Genomic DNA, 23,643 nt, shown 5'->3' on the forward strand with positions numbered 1-23,643 from the left:
ATTCGCCCACAAAAAAGTACAGTCAATTCACTTTACAGTGAACTTTGGGAAATGCTTTGAGATGTCTCAAAGACATGAAAAGGCGATGTATCAAATGCAAGGATTACTATTATTAGCCATAGGATATATCTACTTACTGCTCATCAACATCACCTATGGTAAACTAAAATTCAGTAGCTTGTTGTTTTCCTCCTGTATCAAGGCTTTATAAAAACATTAATTGTTTTTATAAAACAGTTGATATCCCCCGGCAACACAAGTTGACAAGAAAGTGTCGATTCTTTCAAATGGAAATTAGATAGATTTCTTTTAGGAAATAATATTTGGGGATACAGCATACGAGTAGTTCAGGACATGACACTGCATGCGACTGCCACAATGGTGGAAAGTGAACTGGGTGAACCTTGGTCTTTATTTGTCTAGCATATCCCATGTTTCTAACACCTCAAGAAATACGAAATACTAACTTCAATAGCAAAAGGACAGAACATAAGCAAAATGCTTCCTCATTGGAGGGAGGGAGAAAGTGAAGAAGAAGTGAGCAACTGGAAGGGGAGTTATCTAATAAGCATTATTTTGCACACTTGGAATTGACAAGTTGCATTAAGAAGTCAGCAGGTGATCTCCTTAAGTAATGTCCTTAATGGTTAGGAGAGGGAGAAGCAAAAGGAAAGCGAGATATGAAACTCTAACATTTGCAGAAATCACTTTGCAGTGCTGAGATCCACAGCAAGCTCTATTTTGGCAGTAATGTTGTAAGTTGGTAGAGGCGGATGTATTGACATGAGTTGAGGACAAAAGTGGGGTAGAGTGTGATGTTCCGCAAAGTAGCCAAAACACACCTTCACATCTCCAGCGAATAACAGCTTAGATATGTACAGCACTGAAGAAGGCCTTTCAGCCCATCATATCAACTGTATAGGAAAAAGAGTCAAAACGCTTTCAAGATGAGGATTAATTGGATAGGACAAAAAGAAACACATGGCAACATTGCTGCTGAAGGGTTCAGAGTATCTGAATTTAAAACTGTTCAAGCACAGACAGTATTGTTTCTGGCTGATTGCAGGCTCTGTCCACCCTTCCAGACCAGCTATATCATAATCTTTGCATTTGACATAGCGCCTTATCAAGTCGTCGAAGCATCTCAAAGCGTTTCACAGAATACACTGTAAAGTGATTTGATTGTGTATTTTGTGGGTGAAACACGGCAGCCAATTGCACATAGCAGGCAGTGTCCCACAAACAGTCGTGGATTGAGTTTTAAACGCACTGGCCTACACATAACTCACCCGAACATTATGGAGTTTGCCTGCAGACATACCTGTGGGCTCCTGAACGATATTGGTGACAGCATTAGTCACCTGAAAATCTAATTTCATAAGAAAAAGATTTGAAACAAAGCAGACTTGCTCTTGACCCTTCCGTTAACCCACTTAATAGGGTTACTCCCACCAGAGCATTTAAAGTGAGATCCAAATTTCATCTGCAATGTTTTAATCCTCATTATCTAAATGCCTAAGGAGTTAAGGTTAATTAAAAAGAAGAGGGAAATTCAGCCACTTAGAACTAATGTCAAGTCATTGTTTATCAGAGCATTCATTTTTAGTACAAAGATTTTAATACAATTAACCCAAGATCCAATTCCACCTTACTTGGAGGAATGAAACACAGGCTACTCTACTGGCTCTCTACTAACAAAACTGCATTCTTCATTCCTGCCATGGTTGTCCTATTGTCTATTGCAGCAAATACTGTACTGTCTCATGGTTATTTTGTTCCCTTCTCTTGTGAAAGGTCAAATATTAAACCCGTGTTAGGATATTTGCCAAAATTCCCATTGTTCAATTGTGAATGTAGACAATGAATGTTGGCAGGGTGTTTAGATTTTGAAGGGGGTGGTGGAGAAACAAGAATTACTCTAGGATGCCTCCTCCCCACCTCCCACATCTCACCCTGTCCTCACCCATATGTCTTTGCAGCCCAGCAAGAAAATAGTCTTAACAGACAGAATACCTTGGCCTGACAACACTGCAGTCAACCATTGTTTCTGTTTCGTCCTCTTTTTTCTTCTCAAACTACAGAAGGCCCACTTTATTTGTGCTTACTGATAAAGAAAGGTTTGTTGGGCGAGATACAAGAGCCTAAGAATCCCATACCTTACTGTAAGTCAGTACCTATGGGCGAGTGGGTGAATGGGGAGGAATCCCAAAATGATTGCTTGCCATTTTGCTACACTTATAAATCATTAAGAATGTCACTGCAGAATTATAGCTAACATTGGTCACCAGATAACTAGAACGGTGACCATTGTGGCTGCAGCTGAATTATTATTAAAGCACGTGTTAATACAGTATTCTGACAAGAGAAACAGTCCGAACTCATCTTATAAAATCACCTGTCAGCGCATTATAAAAGGAGCAGTCTGGTCATTCACTATGTACCGAGAGTGCATTTATATATACCGAGCATTCGTAACATTACCCAAATAAACCAGAAACAGTACACATCACCGGTTTAAAAAAAAACTAATGCAATTCATGCAATCGGGTTTTTTTTGTTGAAAAAGTCCAATTTGAACCGGTTCAAATCGAGAGCGGATGAGTGCCGCATTTAAGAAAATAATGCTGTATTGTTCGGGGCACTGGTATGTGTAATTCCGGTGATATTCCTAATTGGTCTGCAATGACTGTAATGGCTCGGCAGCTTGCAGCAGCAGCAATTGCAGTTTTCCTGTACAGAGAGCTTCAGTTGCAATGACATCATCCTTATTGGAGCCTCGCTTGAGCACAGCTGATGGATGTATAAAGACCCCAGGAGACAGTCTGAATGCAGGCAATTCAAGATTTTTTTTTAACATCAACTACCACCACCACCCCCCCCCCCCCCCCCACCCCCACCATCCCCTCCTCCTCCAAAGATCTCTATTGTTTACAATGCTGCAATGCATTGCTCAAGAGCAATGCAAACTAAACACCTCCTCCCTCCCTCCCCAAAAAAAATATATATTATATTTTAATGTTGCAAATTCATCAGCTAGAAATTGCTAAACCTCCCCCCCCCCCACCCCACCACCACCACCACCACTAGATATCTTCACTTTAGTAAACAATGTGACATGTGCAGTGAAAGCAGGAAAGCAACTGTTTCGCTGGATTCACGTATTAATAAAGCCTTTTGGATTTGACCAGGTGAGTGCAAACTCATCCACAGTTTGCAAAAAAAAACATTGCAGGATTTAAACCTTCAGGGTACAAAAGGAGGAAATAGTGATAGTAACGTTATATCGAAAAACACACTTACACAAACAATGAGCATGGAAATAACACTTGGATTAAGTCATTAAAACTTACACAGTCTTATAAAACGTCTGGGGGGGGGGGGGGAGAGAATTTTTTGCAGACATTTCTGGAGACAGGAGATGGAGAACTGGGTGCAACAGTGCATTCATTTTTGTTTTGTTTTTTTTTTAAAAAAATGTGCTTTGACCTCTTAACTGCTTTATCACTGAAACAGAACAGGAGTGACGGTGTCGATTTTAAAACAGAAACCGTCCCAAAGCGAACAAAAAAAAAATGAACACAGTACAGTCCATGACATCCCCCATGTGTCACGTTGCATGCGATCAGGGGAACCAACAGTGCACAAACACACCAGCAATGCAACACAGGACCGGGGTGGGATTCAGCAATACTGTATTTGCTCTATAACGACTGGAACCTGTGAGTTATGATAGAGACGCAGTCACCAGTTTGGCTTCAGTGCAGCACAGAGACACACACATATCAATTCACTTCAAGCAACTGTGGATGGGGGGGGGGGAGGGGGGGAGGAGGGGAGGGTCTCAGTGGATTTAACTCAACAGATAGTAAACCCTTCGAACCAGGTCATGGCTTTAAACTCGGTCTTAAGTAAATCGGTTCACGATCCGACTCACCAGAGAAAACTCTGGCAAATAGCAACCACCAGACAAGACTGAGTGCTGTTTCTTTTGGGGATGAAAACAAAAACACACACACACACACACACACACAGAGACTTTGTAACGAGTGACCCTCATGCAGAGAAACTGTCTTTGTGATACAGTGTATATATGTGTGTGTGTGTGTATAGAGAGGGTCGGTGTTACACAGTAACAGCTCACGGGCTCTCAGGGAGGTTCCAGATTGTAAACATTGAACATTTGCTGATGTTACTGCGAGAGAAATAAAGAGAGGAGTGAGTGAGTGAGTGAGTGAGTGACCTGTCAAACCAGGGCTCTGTGTGTGTGTGTGTGTGTGTGTGTTCAAAAGGCATCACTTCCTGCAAACAACACAACACACACAATAACACAGCAACAACAACACACAATAACACACAACAACACACAACACACACAACAACACACAATAACACACAATAACACACAACACAACACACAATAACACACAACACACAATAACACACACAACAACAACACACACAACACACACAATAACACACAATAACACACAACACAACACACAATAACACACAACACACAATAACACACACAACAACAACACACACAACAACACACAATAACACACAACACAACACACAATAACACAGAACACACAATAACACACACAACAACACACACAACACACACAATAACACACAACACACAACACAACACACAATAACACACAACACACACAATAACACACACAACAACAACACACACAACACACAACACATACAATAACACACAACACACACAATAACACACACAGCAACACACAATAACACACAACAACACACAACAACACACACAACAACACACACAACACCACCAACAACAACAACAACAACACCACCAACAACAACAACACCAACAACAACAACACCACCACCACCACATGCCCTGTTCCTGGAGGAGGCGCCGCTGGAAGTGGTGGGAGTTTCTGTGCACAGAGTGTAAACCGTTGCCCTTTAGGGGCTTTATTATTATTATTATTATTATTTTTTTGGGGGGGGGTGGGGGGTGGGGGTGAGGGTAGTGGTGGTGATGGTGATTTATTTATTTACAGGGGTCGAAGTTTGCGTCCGGTCTGGGTCTGGGTCTCCAATCGCAGGAGAGTGGTGGTGGGGAGGGGGAGTGAGTGGGGAGTGAGTGGGGGAGTGGGAGTGGGGGGTGAGGAGGGGGGGAAACACTTACCCGACAGCTCGTCCGGCTCCAAACCCGTCTCGACGTCCAGTCCGCTCAGCACAAAGTAATCAGCGAAGCGGCAGCCGGCGGTGTTGTTGGCGGTCATGGTCAGGTTTGCAGTGGGAGGGAGTGGAGTGGAGGGGAGTGGAGTGGAGTGGAGGGAGTGGAGGGAGTGGAGTGGAGGGAGGGGAGTGGAGGGAGTGGAGTGGAGTGGAGGGAGTGGAGGGAGGGGAGTGGAGTGGAGGGGAGTGGAGGGAGTGGAGTGGAGGGAGTGGAGTGGAGGGAGTGGAGGGGAGTGGAGGGAGTGGAGGGAGTGGAGTGGAGGGAGTGGAGGGAGTGGAGTGGAGGGGAGTGGAGGGAGGGGAGGGAGTGGAGGGAGGGGAGTGGAGTGGAGGGGAGTGGAGGGAGTGGGGATGGGGAGGTGGGGGGGGGGGGAGAAGATGCCTTTTCCTTTCCTCCCTCTCCCCAGCCCTGTGCCCCTCTCTCTCTCTCTCTCTGTGTGTGTGTTTCTAGCTCAGACTCTCAGCCCTTCCCACTCGCTGCATCTCCCCTCACAGCAGTGTGTGTGGTGTGTGTGTGTGTGCTGCATGCCGGGTCCCCCTCTCCCCTCCCTCTCTCCCCTCTCCTGCTATTTGCTGCTTTTTTTAAAAAAAATACATTCGCTGCTACTGCCACCGCTTTGAACAGTCATCTCCTGCCACTGCCTTCAGCTGCCAGTCTGCACCTCGCCACAAGAATGCAAACCCCATCCCCTCTCCTCTCCCCTTCTCCTCTCCTCTTCCCTTCCCCTCTCCTCCCCTCTTCCCCTCTCCTCCCCCCTTCCCCTCTCCTCCCCCTTTCCCCTCTCCTTCCCCTCTCCTCCCCCTTCCCCTTTCCTCCCCCTTCCCCTCTCCTCCCCCTCTTCCCCTCTCCTCCCCCTTCCCCTTTCCCTCTCCTCCCCCCTTCCCCTTTCCTCCCCCCTTCCCCTCTCCTCCCCCTCTCCTTCCCCTCTTCCCCTCTCCTCCCCCCTTCCCCTTTCCCTCTCCTCCCCCTTTTCCCTTCTCCTTCCCCCCTTCCCCTCTCCTTCCCCCCTTCCCCTTTCCTCCCCCCTTCCCCTCTCCTCCCCCTTTCCCCTCTCCTTCCCCCCTTCCCCTCTCCTCCCCCTCTCCTCCCCCTTCCCCTCTCCTTCCCCTCTCCTCCCCCTTCCCCTCTCCTCCCCCCCTTCCCCTCTCTCTCAGGTTCAGTGATATGTTTACTATTTTTTTTAAATTTTTATCATCGAAATAAAAATAATAATAATGATGATGATGATGATGATAAAATCAATGTGACAATAATATAAAGATAGTCCTGGAAAGTGTTTCTCCTCCACACACACTCACACACACATTCTGCACATTTTTATTTGTATCCCCTTTTTTTAAAAAAAAATAATGTATATATATGTAGATGTATAGAAATATATTGCTGCAGATGGGAAGTTTGCAGAATTGAATGTGCTCACGTACAGTCCAGTCAGGCAGGCGGTTTGGCTGCCAATCATGACATCATTGCACTGCAGATCAAAAAGGGAACAACATCCGTTTATTTTTATATATATATATATATATAATGAAAAAAACCTGAAGCTCCCATTCTCCAGACTCGGTTGCAATTCCCCAACACTGCAATCCTGTCTGTGTAGCTCGTTTGGGGTGGGTGGGTGGGTGGGGGGGTAAGGAACTATAATTTGGGAATAATTTAATACAAATTGAACATAAATTATTGGCTGCTTTTATTTTTTTTATAAGCTGTATTGATACAACTACTGTTTGTGTTCTTTATTGAGATACTTCGCTGCTGCTGTACTGTTTTAACGCCTTGAACTGAAGAACAAAGAGCGTGAGGGAACAGTTTCAATGAAGTGGCACACTGTACATGAGTCACCACTGAGCTTTTTTTTTCTGGTTTGCCTTTATAAGAAGTTTATTTGTCAACTCGAAAAATGTAAATCACCGTCTACTATATATTGAGACCGGAATCTGATCCATTACGATTATATTTATAGGTTGCCTTTCACGCGGGGTAGCATCTCAGAGCTTATTAAAGCTGTGGAAATTAACCTACCAATATTGACACTACTACTGTTAATAACATAGTTCCACATCTAGACTTTGAGCCTGTAGTCTAAGCTACACTCCACACTGGGGAAGCATTGCGTTGTCAGAATAACGTTTGGATAAGACGTTAAACTGAGGTCCCCTCTGCCTGTTCAGGTGGAAATTAAAGATCCCATGGCACTATTCAAAAAGAGCAGAGAGTTTATTCCTGTATCCTGGCCAACAATCCCAAGGTTAAACATTGGCACAGCTGTTTAGGAGACATTGCTGAGTGCAAATTGGCTACTAAAATCACGCTGTTACTGCACTTTACAGAAAATTGTGCATTGAGATGTTTCGATAATGTGAAAAGTCCCAATATCAAATGCAAGGATTATTATTGTGATCTACCACCAAAAATCTATAGAATATAAAACTTTCAAAAATGTGTCCTTTCCTCCTTCATCTATACAGGGGCTTTTTGGAATGTTGACTCAGCTGAATGTAGTTTTCTGACATTTTTGTTTTCCCTCCCCTCCCCTCCGAAAGCTGTCTGCACAATGTAACACTTTATTGCTGCTACCCTTTCTTCCCTTTTAAGGATTCTTTCCACGATTCTCTTCCTCGTCTTTCCCCCTTCAATATTTGTGCCGAAAGATCCTTATGTATTACCTTTGCCTTTGTTGTTCTCCATACCTCTCTCCACTATCTTACTACCCCTTTCCTCAGTTTCTCCCACAAAATATACAGTCAATTCACTTTACAGTATATTCTGGGAAAAGCTTTGAGATATCTCAATTGACGTGATAAGGCACTATATCAAAAGAAAGGCTTATTATTATTACTATTATTATAGGTATATCAGCCTAGTTCAGTACTCTCATTCTTGGGTCAGGATGTAGGTTCACGTTCCAAGGGTGCTGGCTACCCTCCAGTCTCTCAGCCAAATGGCAATTGTATGAAAGCTCTAACGAACGACCTAAAATGTTAACTCATTTTCCTCTCTCCATAAATACCACCTGACCTGCGAGTGTTCCCAGTGACTTCTGCTTTTATTGGTAAATGTATTGGTTTTTTTCTGTTCTGTTATAATCCCATTTTCAATCGTCTGTCAACGAAACAGTGCTGCAGATAGCTTCCCAATTTGTCTGCCTATCAATAATAATACTTAGTTTCTTGAAAAGTTCAAGAAGTCCTACAATTAAGCAACACTGAACTCGGTCATATCGTGACATGGTTCTGAATTACTGCAATTACTTCCTTTGTTCTCTAGTCTTTCATATCACATTAATAATTTTTAAAAAAGTGTATCCCAAAATGTTGAACCTATGTGTGTTGTGCTTCTTGTGATCCTATTCCCTCATGCACTTGATTGCTTCTTTCAGTTTTTCATTGCCCTCCAGCCTGGCCTCCCTGACCAATAAAAAGGGATTTCACACACTTGACTGCTGTGTTTTGTGCTGTCTGCCTGATATAGCCAAACATTTATCTGATCAATGTCTCCCTCATTTTCTGCTGTGTAAAGACTTCTACAAATTGACAGCGCTGTACTGTGCTGCAGGGGAGGGCGTTAAGAACATAGCATTTCTAATCTGTCAGGAGATGCACCAAAAGATCTTCTGAGACGAGGAACATTACCTTTGTAACAAACTTCAACTGGGCTGCCAACTTAACCTAACTAATTCTTACTCAGCTCTCTGAGATGTTATTCTACTTGCAGGGCACTAAACAAATTGTTGTTGTTATTCAGGCGTGGAGATAGAACTAGATCCAAATTGCTACTAGGGATGAATTCAGTTGATCAGTTTACAAAGTACTGTAAATGTATTTTTAGCAAATTTCTACTTCAGTCAGATTTACCACTGAGAAAGCACAATTAATGTTCATATATTTATTCAACAGCAGTATTCAGAGACTAGAACCCGACCCATTTTCTACATTCTCGTTTTCATAATATTATGCTCATCCTTTTAGATAGTCAAAAGAGAATAAATAACCCATGATGAGGAAAGTGACTTATTGGTAATGATATCCAGATCAATGAACAGCAAATGATCAATGGATTGTTCAACCTCACCCAACATCCACACTCACAAACTTTCTGGTAGGAGTCATTGGTTAGCGATAACAGTAGGAGATCAGGCAGACTTTCTCTCTGTGATACCCAGAGGCAGAGAAGTTAATTGTAGCACCCAATAGCACAGCACTGCAGTAATTAGCTAACTTTGTGGAGTCCTGCAGCTCAGTGATTAGAGCACTCGCCTCGCAAGCGAGAGACCGGGGTTCGATTCCCGGCAGGGCAAAACCTTGGGCAAGTTTCATTACTCCACACGCCTGATAATAATCCCTCAAGAAAGAAAACAATAATAATTTGGTTACTCAATCCACGACTATTTGTGGGACACTGCTGTTTGCAATTGGCTGCCGTGTTTCACCTACAAATATACGGTCCATTCACTCTACAGTATATCCTGTGAAGCGCTTTGAGAAGTCTGGAAGACGTAAAAAGCACTATATCAAATACAAGGATTATTATTATAATAACGCAATAAGATTTGAAGACAGGACCTTCCTGATTTGTTTGGGTCAATACCACATCTGGTATATTTAATGGTCAACTTTTGCAAAGTGTTAACTTTGGAGATTTACCCAAGTACAGTTCTATCCATGGTACTCTGGTATTAATAATCAGCAACTTCTGGGAACGGAAAAAAAATCTAGTCAACAATAATAATCCTTGCATTTGATACAGCACCTTATCACATTATTGAGATGTCTCAAAGCACTTGATTTAATATATTTTGAAGTGGATTGACTTTGTATTTGTAGGTGAAATGCTAATTTTAATTTAATTTGTTTAATGATAAACAAACTAATCAACAGCAAGCTCACTGGAGATGACACTCTCACCAAGCAGAGAGGTAGAATACATACTAAGAATATTACAAATGTAATAATTTGTCAAATAATACTTTTACCGTAAGCTAATGTGTAACGGATTTCATGAGACTTACAATAACCAAGTAGTTGTTAATATTAATAGGTTTTAATAATTAGTGAGCAGCAAAATGTTGACTGTACAAAAGGGTCGTGAGAGTAATCATTCCTCTACATGATGTGTCACTAATTCAACCAGAAAGTGATATAGAAATTAGAGAAATTCCTGAATTTGAAGAATATAAATGTCTAAATAAAACTTTTACCCACTCCTTACGCACTGCAAGTGGAGGTGCGAGGGCTAGGATTACATATTGCTGGGTGAGCATTTAAGTTGCAATTTGCTCTGTATTTTGGTGCCTATCTGACTATTTCTAAATAAAAATGTCAATTGATTTAATCTGTTTATTCGTGTCAATCAGTTTTGGTTGCACACGATCAGTAATGATAGAGAAAGGTCAGGGATTTCATCAGCCGCCTTCTGTCCCTCTCTGAACATCTTTTTGTAAAACCGGAATCACCACATGGTTCTGAAACCTCCCAAAGGCAAGCAACAAAATATTATATAACCTCAGGGACAGAGCAGGTCAGCGTACTTCCCCAGAGTGAAGCATGTCACATTCTAGCTTACTACAAACAGATGGTGAACTGATTCTCTCGGGAAAGCTCTCTAACTTATATACATAACGGTGAGACTGGCTTGATCATACGTAGTGTTTATTATCTCTTCCAGATGTGGGAGCATTTTTAATAATAATAATCCTTGCATTTGATATAGCGCCTTATCACATCTACGAGACATCTCAAAGAGCATCACAGAATATATTGTAAAGTGGATTGACTGTGTATTTTGTGGGCGAAATGTATCTTTAGCACTGTTTATGATTTGAGGTTCCAGTCTTGAGTGTTTTTTTTAATTCACTTCAATATTTGTTAAAGCACCATTTCTTGTTCAATGAAAAGCGCCAAGTACTGTTCTTTGGTCGAGTATTGCAGCTTCAGTGACACCACAGATCTGGGATTTACATTTTATTTGCTTACGTTGGGTACTTAACATCTATAATTCTGTCTGGGCACATTAGCCTAGAGTGCACTTCCTAGATCTCAGCAGAAATCCTGGGAATGCTTGTCTTTTTAGAGCTGACTGGGAATGACGCAGTGAAGGAATTGACCCCTGTCTGATCAGTTCTTCCTTGTCCAGTGATTCCAAGTCCCAACGTGGGACTTGAACCCACAACCTTCTGACTCAGAGACGAGAGCACTACCACTGAGCCTGGCTGGTACACCTTACTCCCACAGCTCCACATCAATACTGGCTTGCCTCGCTCCCGCGATCCCGAATATCTAAGGTGAGGCAGTGCCTCACTTGCCTGATTGACAGAACCACCACTGGAATTAACTAAATATCAATATCAAAGTTATAGTGTGCACCATATATGTTTCAGCGAAGACATGCAATTATTAGGATGAAACAGCTTCAATGGGAGTCTGACAGATTTTTCTTAGAATATCAGTGGAATGGCATGATTACAGGTCAGAGGTATAATTTAAGAGACAGTTATATTTTGCTCTTCAAAAATAGACAAAACTTACTACTAATAGTCACAAAGACATTACTCATAAAATGTACGAATGCTTCATCTAATCACAAGGTTCCTGGCAGAATTTTCAGATTCTACATTGCAGTGCTCCTGAAGCTCATGCTTGCGGATAAGTTGTAACATTCAGAATTTCTTAGCAAAAAAGAAATTTTGTTGAATCGGGTTCCATCACTTCCAGATCTGCTCATACCAAAAAAATACCAAAATCCTTCCTGGAAATCTAATAATGAATACCAACTATTGAGGTAGAAAGTCAATCGGAGAAGGTAGAGAATGAATCAAACCACATTCTCTTGCGCAATAATTGTCCCAAATATATCTTTATATATTTCTCTAAAAAAAGCACAATATATAAACTTGCTTCTTTATAAAAGCAAGACACCTAACAAACGTTTGAGTAAAATATGAAGAAGCTGACTTAATGTTCCAGGGAAAAAATAATATTATTCGTTGATTTTGATATAGCCCTTTACTTCAGGTTGATATCTCCAAGAGAACTCCCTTCTCTTTTTGTACAGTGCTGTAGAACCTTTAACATTCACCTGAACAGGCAGAGAGGACTTTGGTTTAACTTCAAACCTTACTCGGATACAAGATACACCCAGCACCGTATTGGAGTGTCCCACAGACTACAACACAACCTTCTGACTCAAAGTGTTACAAACTGACACCAAACCTACACTTCCAGATTCATATGTGAATGATTCATTTTGTCTAGTTGTGTGTAGTGAGAGGCACAGAGCTTTGTCTCTTTAAACCTGGGGAAAGTGTTCTTACATTACTAGACCTATCAAGTGTTTATGGACAGACAGATAAAATGTCAACACTGAGTCTCTGTCAGGTTAGAAGTTTACCTACAATAAGAGTAAGTCATTTGCCATGATAACTTCACTGTAACTATCGCTGTAATTGATGGTGGAACCATCTTCCATTTGGCAAGTGTTATGATCAGCCATTGACTAAATAGGGTTCATCTTTTATCCTATGTGTTTGTTGAGATTTAGCTCATGTTAGTATAAATTATTAATAGAACATAATTAAACAGTTCATACTGTCTAACACAGAGAGAATATTACAAACATTGTGCATATTGAGCAGTAGTTAGGCTTGACAGTTAAGGGAAAAAAATAAAGGCTACATATAAGAATACAAGAAAAGGCAATCACTGCAATATTTATCAGAGCAACTAGCAGGCCATAGAAATTTATGGCAATTTTGGCAACAGTGCTCTCTGAGCTGACTGCTGAATAGGGTGGCCTAAAGTGGCTCGCATCCCTTTCTTCAGCTGCATTGGCATTACCAAGATCATCCTCCATGATCAATTTCCCCATTTTGTCATTATATAAGGTCTGACTCAACATCTTTGAGCTTGCCATCTCTGATCAGGCCATTTCTGACCACATCCCCATTGCATTTCCTCTTCTCGCCCCACCTCCCCCATCACCACATGACTATATAATGACAATTTGGAACTTAAGGTAAATTACTATGCATCTTATAGAAGCAAAATGTATATATCGACATGAACATTATTAGACAGAACAAGTCATTGCTAGAAGTCATTTATATTAAGAATTGCCAAACCAATATTCTTGAGATTGGGGTACCTCCAAATCAGTTTATATTTTATACTTTACCAAGGGAAGGCATTCTGTTGCTACAGGATTATGTTTGTTTTACTGTTGATACGTAAACATGTGTTGTCACTGATTTAAAAAAAAGTTTCATGCATCAGTGGGACAGAAACAAGCTGTTTATTCAGATACATCATTTTAAAAATTACCTTAAAACCCAATTGTTTGGTACAGAAACTGGGGATACACGTCTTCTCTATGGCCTTGCTGCTAGGCAGTCACTTATCGTCTGAACATTTATCTGCTTTTTACAACTAGAATATTGATGGAATGAAAGCAAAGAAGGCAATGTTTCATCCGTAAACAGCCAACCCATAACTTATAACAACACAAGTAGTCAACACAAAACATTATTTGGTTAGCACATGCTCATGCTTTGAGCAATTTTGATACAAATCTATGCTTTATTGATGGAGATAAGAAAATGAGGACAGCTAAAGTTACAACAGTTTCCCATTCAAATAAACAAAATTGTTTTTTTAATTAAAGGTATAAAGCAGGCTACTTTTGTTTCAAGTGTTGGATCACTGACTATTTAGAGCTCACTGATTATAACAGGGGGTCATTTATGCTTCTCCCCAATTTAATAGGGGAGATAAAGGTAGAATTGTTCAAAGGAGGTTCATTCCTATTTCTACCATTCAAGTGCATTCAAATAGTGGAGGCACTATTACCCACGAATATTCATTCAGGCTAAATGGTATAAGTCGCATTTTGCTAGCTCAGCCAAGGGATAATACAACTAGGAGTTCAAAACACATTGAACATTATCCAATTTTGGCTTTAACGTTTAGAAAGGTTTGCAGGGGACATGGGCCACTTTGATCAAAAACATTACCAATCAGCAGATTTTTACAAAAAGAAGTGACTTTGGGTATAGCCACAGTACAATTTATTTACCGTAAAAGTACTATTTTGTGCAGTTATGTTAGATCAGAGATGTTATCAAATGCAATGTAGTAAAGTTAAACCGTACCACTTCTAAATTAGCCAGAGTAAAAGATCAAATAAGATCAGATAATTGAAGTGATTAAAAAGACACTCCGTCACCTCACATCAGTCTTTTCTCAGTGTGGCAGATACTTTTGACATCCTGTTCAGTGTAGCATTCTACTACTTACGAGAGACAGAAATCCTGGAAGGATGACAGAAGAGTTCTTGGACACAGACCTCAATGTTCCTCTTAAATCACTTTCATGCATCAATCAGAAATAGATTGTATTTGACAGTTAGGGCTTAATACCATAATAATTTTTCACATCAACAATGATTCACAAGAACACAGTGAAGCAGCCACACTCCCCAAAGAATTAGACTGCAATCTCTCAAATCAACATTTTCCACTGCTCAAAAATGTAAGATTTTGTTTAAATTCTCCCTTTTTTAAAAAAAAGATGGTCTGCACCATTTTTCTCCAATCTCTTCCTCCACTTCCTCTCCTGAAGATGCCCAATTAATACTGGAGTATGGTTCTATGATGGTCCATCATCCTTCCATTACCTAGCATAGGTGGGCATTATTCAATGGTGTAGGCAAGCTACTGAAACACGTGGATGCATTACAAGCTGAGGTCAATCCCGTCCTCACCTGAACACATCCCAGCAGTTTTTAAGACAGTGATCAGGAGAGAGCATCTTGGCTGAATTGTCCCTCCATGGCACTGAGACAAGTTGTACCATTCCAGCTAAGATCATGTACAGAGTGAATAAACTGACTGAAGAGAATTCTAGTTTGTTAAATGGCCACTTGGTAAACACAAGAATGTATCGAAATAATGTGTAAGAATGTGTAGCATTTATTGCAATTTGTTTTTAATACTGTTACACACATACAAGATAAATTAATTTTAAAATCTAAGCAAATGTTTCACCACACAATACCGCAAGCATGAAGAAAGCCTGGGTTTACAAAAAAAAGTGTAGACAGCTTTCTGCAACCAAGGTAACACCATGTTGCACTCAGCACGTCTAAAAAGGACTTGCTATAATTCCAATAGTAGTTCAAACTGCTTCAGCTACATTCAACTGTGAGCGACAAACAAAAGAGTAGAAAAACTATTAGGCAGTCCTTTTTAAAACAACAACCGTGGCAAAATATGCAATAATAATAGTTACAATTATGTGGGGAAAATAAAGAGGGGTTAAAACTGATACCTAGACATGACGTACGTGATTGTTTTTTTAAAAAAGTATACATATCATTAAGAGGCAAAAAAAAAAAATCAAATAGTGATGTATCTTTGAGATGCTGGTTTGTTTGCCTTTCCCTACAACTCAGTGGATATATAATGGGCTCCACACAACTGAGGGTAACTTTCAAGGTGACACCTGAGGTGAGATGTATTGGATGCAAGAACTGATAGGCGTTATGAAAACTTCTCCTTGAGCTTGTTGTGAAGTAACACGGGGAGAAGGGAGAGGACAGCCAGGATCATGAGAACAAGGACCGAATTCCAGGAAACTGCCTCTCCTGCTGCTGAAAGCTGGTAAAGAGTTGTGCCAGCTTTAATTGCCACAAACGATGGAGGTGCTACGCCTGAGAGGAAAGCAAAAAATGCTGATTATTAAGGATTTCATCACACGGTAAACTATCTCAAGTCATTAGCTAGATAATTTAAACTTTGACATTAAGAACCTGTTCGTTTTTATTTAATTTTATTCTGATGGCTCAGCAGACAAATGCATAAAATGTTGTAGTGATGATGAACCAGAAAAGGTATCAGGTTTGATCAATGGTTTCTGCTATTCTCAGTAGGGGAAGAATAAAACCAACAGTTAGCAGCTGTTACCGGCACTATCTGGTAGGCCCTTCTGCAAAGTGCATGGGAGATGACATTGGATAAAGGTAGGACCAGTATATCCTGTGAAGCGCTTTGAGGGGTCTCGATCGTGGGATAAGGCGCTAAATCAAATGCAAGGATTATTATTATAAATGAGGCGGCAATAATATTCTCCACTTATGAAGGACCTTGCCACCTAGTGGTTCAAATGAGAACAAACCCTCTCATAAGCAATGACTAGAAATTTAGAGTCTCTGAGCCCACTACCCTATTCAACCAAGGACGCACTGCAGCAGAGCTTTATTCACTTCACATTCTTGCACAGTCCAGCAGGAATCACTACAGAGTGATTGGGAATGGGATTCTTCATTTATTTTCTTCCTCCTACCCCCATGTAAATCACCATATTTCACATCCCTAATGCAAAACTCATTTACCAAAATGAACACGTTATTGTTTAAGTTATAAAATAGGATTGATAATTCGATGTCTATTTGTAACACCATATAATTTAATTTACATTGATATAAGCCCTTTAACATTGAGAGGATGTCACAAAGCACTCGATAATGCCGACTGGGCATTGGCTAATACCAAGGAGATGGTGTTAGTCATTTTACAAGATATGGGGCGAGTAACCATATGTTCTCTCTGCAGATAATGCACTTGACTCGTTCCAAGAAATATTTATAATGGTCATCTATTATATTACAAGCAGCTATTTATAGGCTTCCCAAAAGAACACACAACACAGAAAATTGATGTTTGAACCCAGTTCCATAAAGTATCCTCAGCTTTAAACTGACTACACTTCACTTAAACAGCAGTTTTGGTGTTTTCATATAAAAATAGATTCAGAGGATCCAATGGTTAAACCTGAACGAAGTTAGCTGATCTCAGACTCATTGGCACAATTGGCCTAAGTATCCTGAATTTTCCATGGCTCATGAAATGCATTTTATCTCCTGACCACTAAATAGCTGCTTGTAGTATAATCAATGACAATTATAAATATCTCTATGAATGTGCCAAGTTCATATCTCAAAAAGTAACACAAAAACCATGGAGGCCAGTCCATGAGAAGAGACAACATCTTCTCTTTGAGGTTGTAGCGTGAGTCTATCTGCTAAGTAGAACCCAAAAGTGGAAGAAAGCGTTACTAAGTGTTAAAATGTGTCAGCCTGGCTCTGTTGGTAGCCATGCTCATCTCCAAGTCAGATGGGTGGTGGTGGTGGGGGGTGTTAAACCAAGAACAGATTGGTCATTCACTTCATGGACGTTTATGGCACGTTGCTATGCGCAAATTCGCTACTGCATTTGCCAATAAATACTCAGCCACTACTTTACAGTAAATTCCTGTAAAGTGCTTTAAGGCAATGTGAGAAGGTGGTATATCAAATGGAAGGATTGTTCTTGTTTATTACTGCTAACTTTAGATACAAGGATCAGTTGTATCTTTGCACCAACAGGAGGAGCTATTTTAAGTACAGTATGTTTTTCACTCCCAACAGATTTTCATCTTAAAATAAAAAATGACCAGATTTGAACATGTATAAGTTTCTTCTGTAGTTTACTTTTGTTAATAATGTTGATTGAGATAGAACAAACCATCTGACTTTACACTAATGAACATACATTAAAATTTAAAGGACATACAGTAAAATTTGTATATTTTCTAGTTCCATCTTTACAATGTAACATCTCCATCCCACAAGAGAAACACACAATTTTAATGTTTCTCTGAATCAGGCAATAATGAAACCAATACGAAGTCTTACCCTGTCACCCACCCCTACAAATACACAGTCACTACTTTACAGTAAATTCCTGTAAATGTATCTTACCTAGGAATGTGCCAATGAAAAAGACTCCCAAGGGAACGTTTATTACAGGACTGGTAATGTTAATGAACCAATTTGGCAGGAAAGGAGTTATTCTCAAGAAGATAATATAATTAATAAGATGCTGTCTGTGCTTGTCAACCTGAAACATGGAATTAAAAAAACGTCAAGCACAATATGAATGTTTAAAATCACTGCATTGCATTCAGACATTGATAGTACTGTACCAATCCTATTTTTTACACAACAAATGTTCACGTTGGGAGGACACAATGTATTCAGTGGGTGACATTTGAGGTGAAGCAAATCTGACAAATAAACACAGTAGTCACTCAATATGTTTCTCAGCACTCTTTTTCTTCTTACATACTGAACAAAAACTGCACAAAGATTCATTCTGCTTGTCACAGTATGTCGCCGGTGTAAGAAACGTGGAGAATAGTTGCAGCCTTACCTGTTCTGACCATTTCACTGCTCTCTCTGTCAAATATTTGTAGACAATTGGTCGACCAACTAGATATGACAGCATATAACAGAAGGATGCCCCGAGACCAGAACACTGTAATGGCAGACTAAAAAAATCAGCATTCACGGGTATATAATATTGGAAAAACATCACTAACAGTAATTTTGGCTACTTTTAATTTGGTGTAGTTAACCGTTTCTTCATCCCAGGTATTGTTGCCCATTTTTCCCTCCCTGTCCAACATGTAAACAGTGAAAGGAGTCCCACTCCCAAGTTCCTATTCCACAATAGCAAAAACAAGAGCCGTATGAATGGAAAACGTTGCTGCGAGAGCATTTCACACGCGTTCCTACGACTAATCCTTCCGTGGAATTGAAAGCCATTGGGTATCCTGTCTGCCAAGCAGAATCTCTGCTGCTCTGCATCAAACGTAGGAAAGCAGGCTGGTTTAAGGGAACTGGAGTTGATCTTGGCACATGGGGAAATAAATGCCCAATTCTTTCCTCCCAGAAAGAAAACATTTCTAATTATAGACAATTTACAAATTAGTCAAAGTTTCTAGCCAACTTACCAGACAGACAAGGAACAGGGCGAGTGGGAACGGGTACAGGAATCCTGAGAGGATGCTAAGAAATATGGAGCCTGGTATAGCAAAGGTTTGTAAACTGGAAATAATGAGGTTAAGGATCATTTGAATTAAAAGCATTTAACAGGAAGAGATTTAATGCAACACTCAGATCTTTTCTCACAAATCCTTCAGCGTCCATTAATTAGCCAGTATGATTCTAGATTAAAAAGTTAATGAAATTACAATTTTTTTAAAAAAATTCTCAAACCATTCCCAACATCTTTTTCACAATCCATTTCTTCCCTTCCCCCCATCCCCCACACTTCCCACCGTAACAGATCACTTACTGAAAACAAACTGACTCTCCTCCACCCTCCCCCCAACACAAACTGAACTGTCTGGTAAGAGGACAGTCAACTGACCAGCGCCAGCCTTTGCAACACCACTAAGGCCAGAAACTAAAGAGATTTGGGCCTTCGGGTTGTTCAAAGCAGCACTCCTCCACCAATGCTCTGAAGAACAGATTGTTCCTGTGTGTTTGCAACCCTCTGCTATTGCATTGGACATCAAGTTGGATAAAAACACACTATGCTTTCCCACAAGAAGCCAGTTAATAGATTAAAGTAGATGGCCCACCCTACCTTACTCAAACCAGGTGTTAATCACATATAAGAGGATACAAGATATAAGTAGTAAAATATGCCACTAATACTTGTACATAGTAGGTGTCCTTATATTTGGAAAGAACTTTTCCCAATGCTTTGGCATCATCCATGTTCTTCGGGATCGTAACTGTCTTTCGCTCCTCTCTAATTCAAATTCAGGAAACAAAAGAATTATAAGCATTAAGATGCAAGAATTTTGCAAATAACTAATTGACTTTGAAATTAACTTTACTGCGGTAATGATGATTATATTTTCTACATAAATAAACCAATATTTCTTACTCCAAGCTACTATTTGTTTATTCTGTGGTTACAGATCTCATTGCACTATTTGAAAGGAGAAGGAAACTTTTCCTGGTGTTAAAGCCAATAATCCTCCAAATAAATTGGTCATTTACTTCACATGGAACACTGTTGTACAGAAATTGCTGCATTCGCCTAAGGACACAAAGTCACTGCATTTCATAAGAGTTTTGAAACACTCAAGATTAAATGAAAGGATTGTTATTATTATTAAAAATACAACCTACGTAGAACTGAAACACATGTTGCAAATTGCACAGAAACATCATTCATAATTCAGTGCATTTTATATTCTACACATTAAAAGTGGAATGTCTCATGACTCTACAGTAATAGCAATGCTTCTTAATGTCATGAGATTTAGAATAATTAACTTTTCCAGTCAGATCTTGACATTCAAAGTCCGTTTTACTTGTGCAGAGTTAATTATTGCAGGGAACGTAACATTTCAAGAAGATTCTTTATATTAAATACAAATGTTTTTAAACCTGTGGTTTTTATTTTGAATTTGAAAGGTTATCGTACTTACTCATTTAGCTCTGGGAAATTTGCGTACACGAGGTACATAACCGAAGCAGCAGACAGGAAAATGCAAAGAAGAATGAGGAGAGACTTCCGGGCTGACCCTGCTTCCAGTAGCTTTACCTCTAAAAATACAGAACTAGAATCACTGGTGGAAAAATTCAGTCATTGCCATCAAATAACTCAAAAATTCTGAATCTCTCTTAATGGCCCAGTGGGCAAAAACACGACCAGGTGCAGGAAGAGGATACAAAGGATAAAAGTTAAGACCACTGGACTAAATAATCTCAGACTTCACAACAAAGGGCTACTGTGTGAGATATTTTTTAAAAAATCAGGCTCACTATCTAGTGATTTTTGATAGAATGTTTCTGCACTGAATAATAATAATAATAAGGTCTCAATTGAGATTTCTCTTCCCCAACTCCCCCCACCATCAAATACCCTCCCAACATTTAGTAAAAGCTCACATGAGAATAATTAATACTTGGCCAAGTTACTGGAAGGCATCAGGCTCCGACGGAACTGTACACCAGTACAACAAGCAAAGGAGTCTTCAAGAAAGGAGAGAAAAATTGGAGGAAAATCCAATCCCCAAAAAAGCAAAAGCATGCTTTTGGATATACCACAAATGGTGCACGACTACTGTGCCAAATTGTTCGGATTGTTTCAGGGGTTTTGAGACATCCGATGTGAAATTATTACTATTATAAATGTAAATCGTACTGTGAATACAACAACAAATAAGGGGCAGACGGGTGTCTTGACCCATCACCATCCTTAAGAGCATCCAAACCAAACCGAGGATGTCACGGTTCCCACCTACACATGGAAATTCCAGCGATTATATATAGGAACAAGTGTAGGCCATTCAGCCCCTCGAGTGTGTTCCAACATTCTACAAGATCACGGCTGATCTATTCCTCAACTCCAATGACCCACCCTTGCCCCATGTCCCTGAAACCCTTCCCTAACCCTAACCTGAACAAATACCTATCCACCTCAGTTTTGAAAATTTAAACGGACCCAGCATCCACAGCCTTTTGAGGGAGAGAATTCCAGATTTCCACTCTCCTTCGGGTGAAAAACTGTTGGGATGGAGTGCGGACTCTCTCCCTCAGAGGACGCATTCTTCTTGCCTAGTTCTGGAAAGTATTAGGCGCGGGTCGGCAAGAGCCAGTTCAGCTCCAGGGGAGATCCCCCTTACCTCCCACCCCAGGAAGATAATCACCAGTGGGCCATTTGACATCTGACATCTGACAAGCGTGTGTTTGAGCCCTGAATAGATGGGATGGCAGGAAGCAGGAACTCCCTGTGAGCGACCGAATGTGATGACACAGCCCCCCCCCCCCCACACACACTGACACAGCCCCCCCGCCCCCCCCCCCACACACACATAGACCCCCTACACACAGAGACACAGCAACCCCCCCCCCCCCTACACACACTGACACAGCCCCCCCCACACACACTGACACAGCACCCCCCGCCCCCCCCCCACACACACACATAGACCCCCTACACACAGAGACACAGCAACCCCCCCCACACAGACACAGGCCCCCTACACACACTGACACAGCCCCCCCCCCACACACACTGAGCCCCCCCCCCACACACACACATAGACCCCCTACACACAGAGACACAGCAAACCCCCCCACACAGACACAGGCCCCCTACACACACTGACACAGCCCCCCCCCACACACAGAGCCCCCCACACACACAGCCCCCCCCCCCCCCACACACACACACAGACACACACCGGCCCGAGGCGCCACGGCCAGCGACTGGAAGCGCCTCTCCGACCGGGTGCGCGGTCGGTCGGTCGGTCGGTCTCCCCTTGTACCTTGGACGCTCTCTGCCGTATCCCTTGCGTCGTCCCTCGCTACCTCATGCCGGGCCGTGTCATTGGGAAGCGGCGCCGAGACCCCGCGGCCCTCCTCGCTTCGCTTCCTCGCCATTCTCCGCAGCCGGTCAGGGCACAGGCAGCGGGAGGGAGGGCGGGAGGGAGGGCGGGCGGCGTGACCTTTCACCCCTCGCAAAACAAGGAGCCACGACAGGGTGCAAGAAGAGACGTCCGCTCAGCGCGGCAGTGGTGACTCGGAGGTCCAGCGCCCCAGCCGGCTGGAGGAGGAACTGCTGTTCTACTCTCTCCTCTGCAATTACAGTACTTCTTCACTATTTTGAAATAATAATGATAATAATAATAATCCTTGCATTTTGATACAGCGCTTTTCACGTCGGGAGGACGTCCCAAAGCGCTTCACAGAACACACTGCGAAGTGAATTGACTGTGTATTTGGGGGCGAACGCGGCAGCCAATTGCGCACAGCAATGTCCCACAAACAGTCGTAGATTGAAAATGACCCTTTATTATTGTTTTTGGTTTTGGAGGGATTATTATTAGGTGTGTGGAGTAAGGAAACTTGCCCAAGGTTTCGCCCTCTGCCTGGAATTGAACTCAGGTCTCTCGCTTGCAAAGCGAGTGCTCTTACTACTGAGCTACAGGACTCCACCTGACTCCCCTGAAATTTGACAGAACCCCTTTTAATATCTGAAAGACATCACACGGTCTGGAAGACTCTCAAAGCTCATCACAGGATTTACACTGAAGTGTAATGACTATTTCCTGACTTGTGTTGTAATAAAGCACTCCTGAACTAAACTGGTATTATGAGATTCAGATTTCCCCCTTTACATCATAGACCTCCATACATTGCAAAATAATCAGGCATCTTTTCAGCTATACAATTTTACTTTGTTTGAAAAACATCTAAATGAATAAAAAACACTACTTGCATAGTTACTTCTTCTTTCCGACGTGAAAGGTGCTATACAAATGTAATTTTGTTCTTCTTCTTCCCGATGGAGTAACAGGACCTTGTGAACACCTTCTGCTTATGCCACTGCAGTGCTCATTCTTATTTTATGTCAACAGTGTAGTCAACTGTGGAAGGCATCATAACCAGTGGACAGTCAACTGAGGAGGGCATTATTGTCCTCATCCAAAATTCACTTTTCCAGCTGGAGTCAATGGTTAATAATCAGGAACAAGAAATCCTGAATCCCTCCCCACTAGCCCTAGCTGAGAGCCTCT

The 23,643-nt window shown here is 41.4% G+C and overlaps 2 protein-coding genes across 5 annotated transcripts in view; both read right to left on the reverse strand.

The window, feature by feature from the left end:
- LOC103175090 (DENN/MADD domain containing 5A) overlaps positions 1-5,332 on the reverse strand; it is a 67,686-nt gene extending 62,354 nt beyond the window's left edge. For all 4 annotated transcript variants that reach the window (XM_042341387.1, XM_042341386.1, XM_042341385.1 and 1 more), the window contains exon 1: positions 5,177-5,332. In XM_042341387.1, the coding sequence (XP_042197321.1) occupies positions 5,177-5,273 (97 nt within the window). In that variant the 5' untranslated portion in view covers positions 5,274-5,332. The remainder of the gene's footprint in view (positions 1-5,176) is intronic.
- Positions 5,333-15,177: 9,845 nt separating this feature from the next.
- Positions 15,178-22,591, reverse strand: tmem41b (transmembrane protein 41B). The gene is given in 7 exon segments (NM_001292167.1): positions 15,178-15,931; positions 18,020-18,158; positions 18,471-18,575; positions 19,054-19,147; positions 19,731-19,859; positions 20,548-20,665; positions 22,393-22,591. Coding segments are annotated over 7 exon segments (870 nt in total). The 5' UTR covers positions 22,508-22,591; the 3' UTR covers positions 15,178-15,761.
- Positions 22,592-23,643: the final 1,052 nt, after the last annotated feature.

Source organism: Callorhinchus milii, unplaced genomic scaffold (assembly GCF_018977255.1).
Source record: "Callorhinchus milii isolate IMCB2004 unplaced genomic scaffold, IMCB_Cmil_1.0 Scaffold17, whole genome shotgun sequence".
Classification (NCBI taxonomy): Eukaryota; Metazoa; Chordata; class Chondrichthyes; order Chimaeriformes; family Callorhinchidae; genus Callorhinchus; species Callorhinchus milii.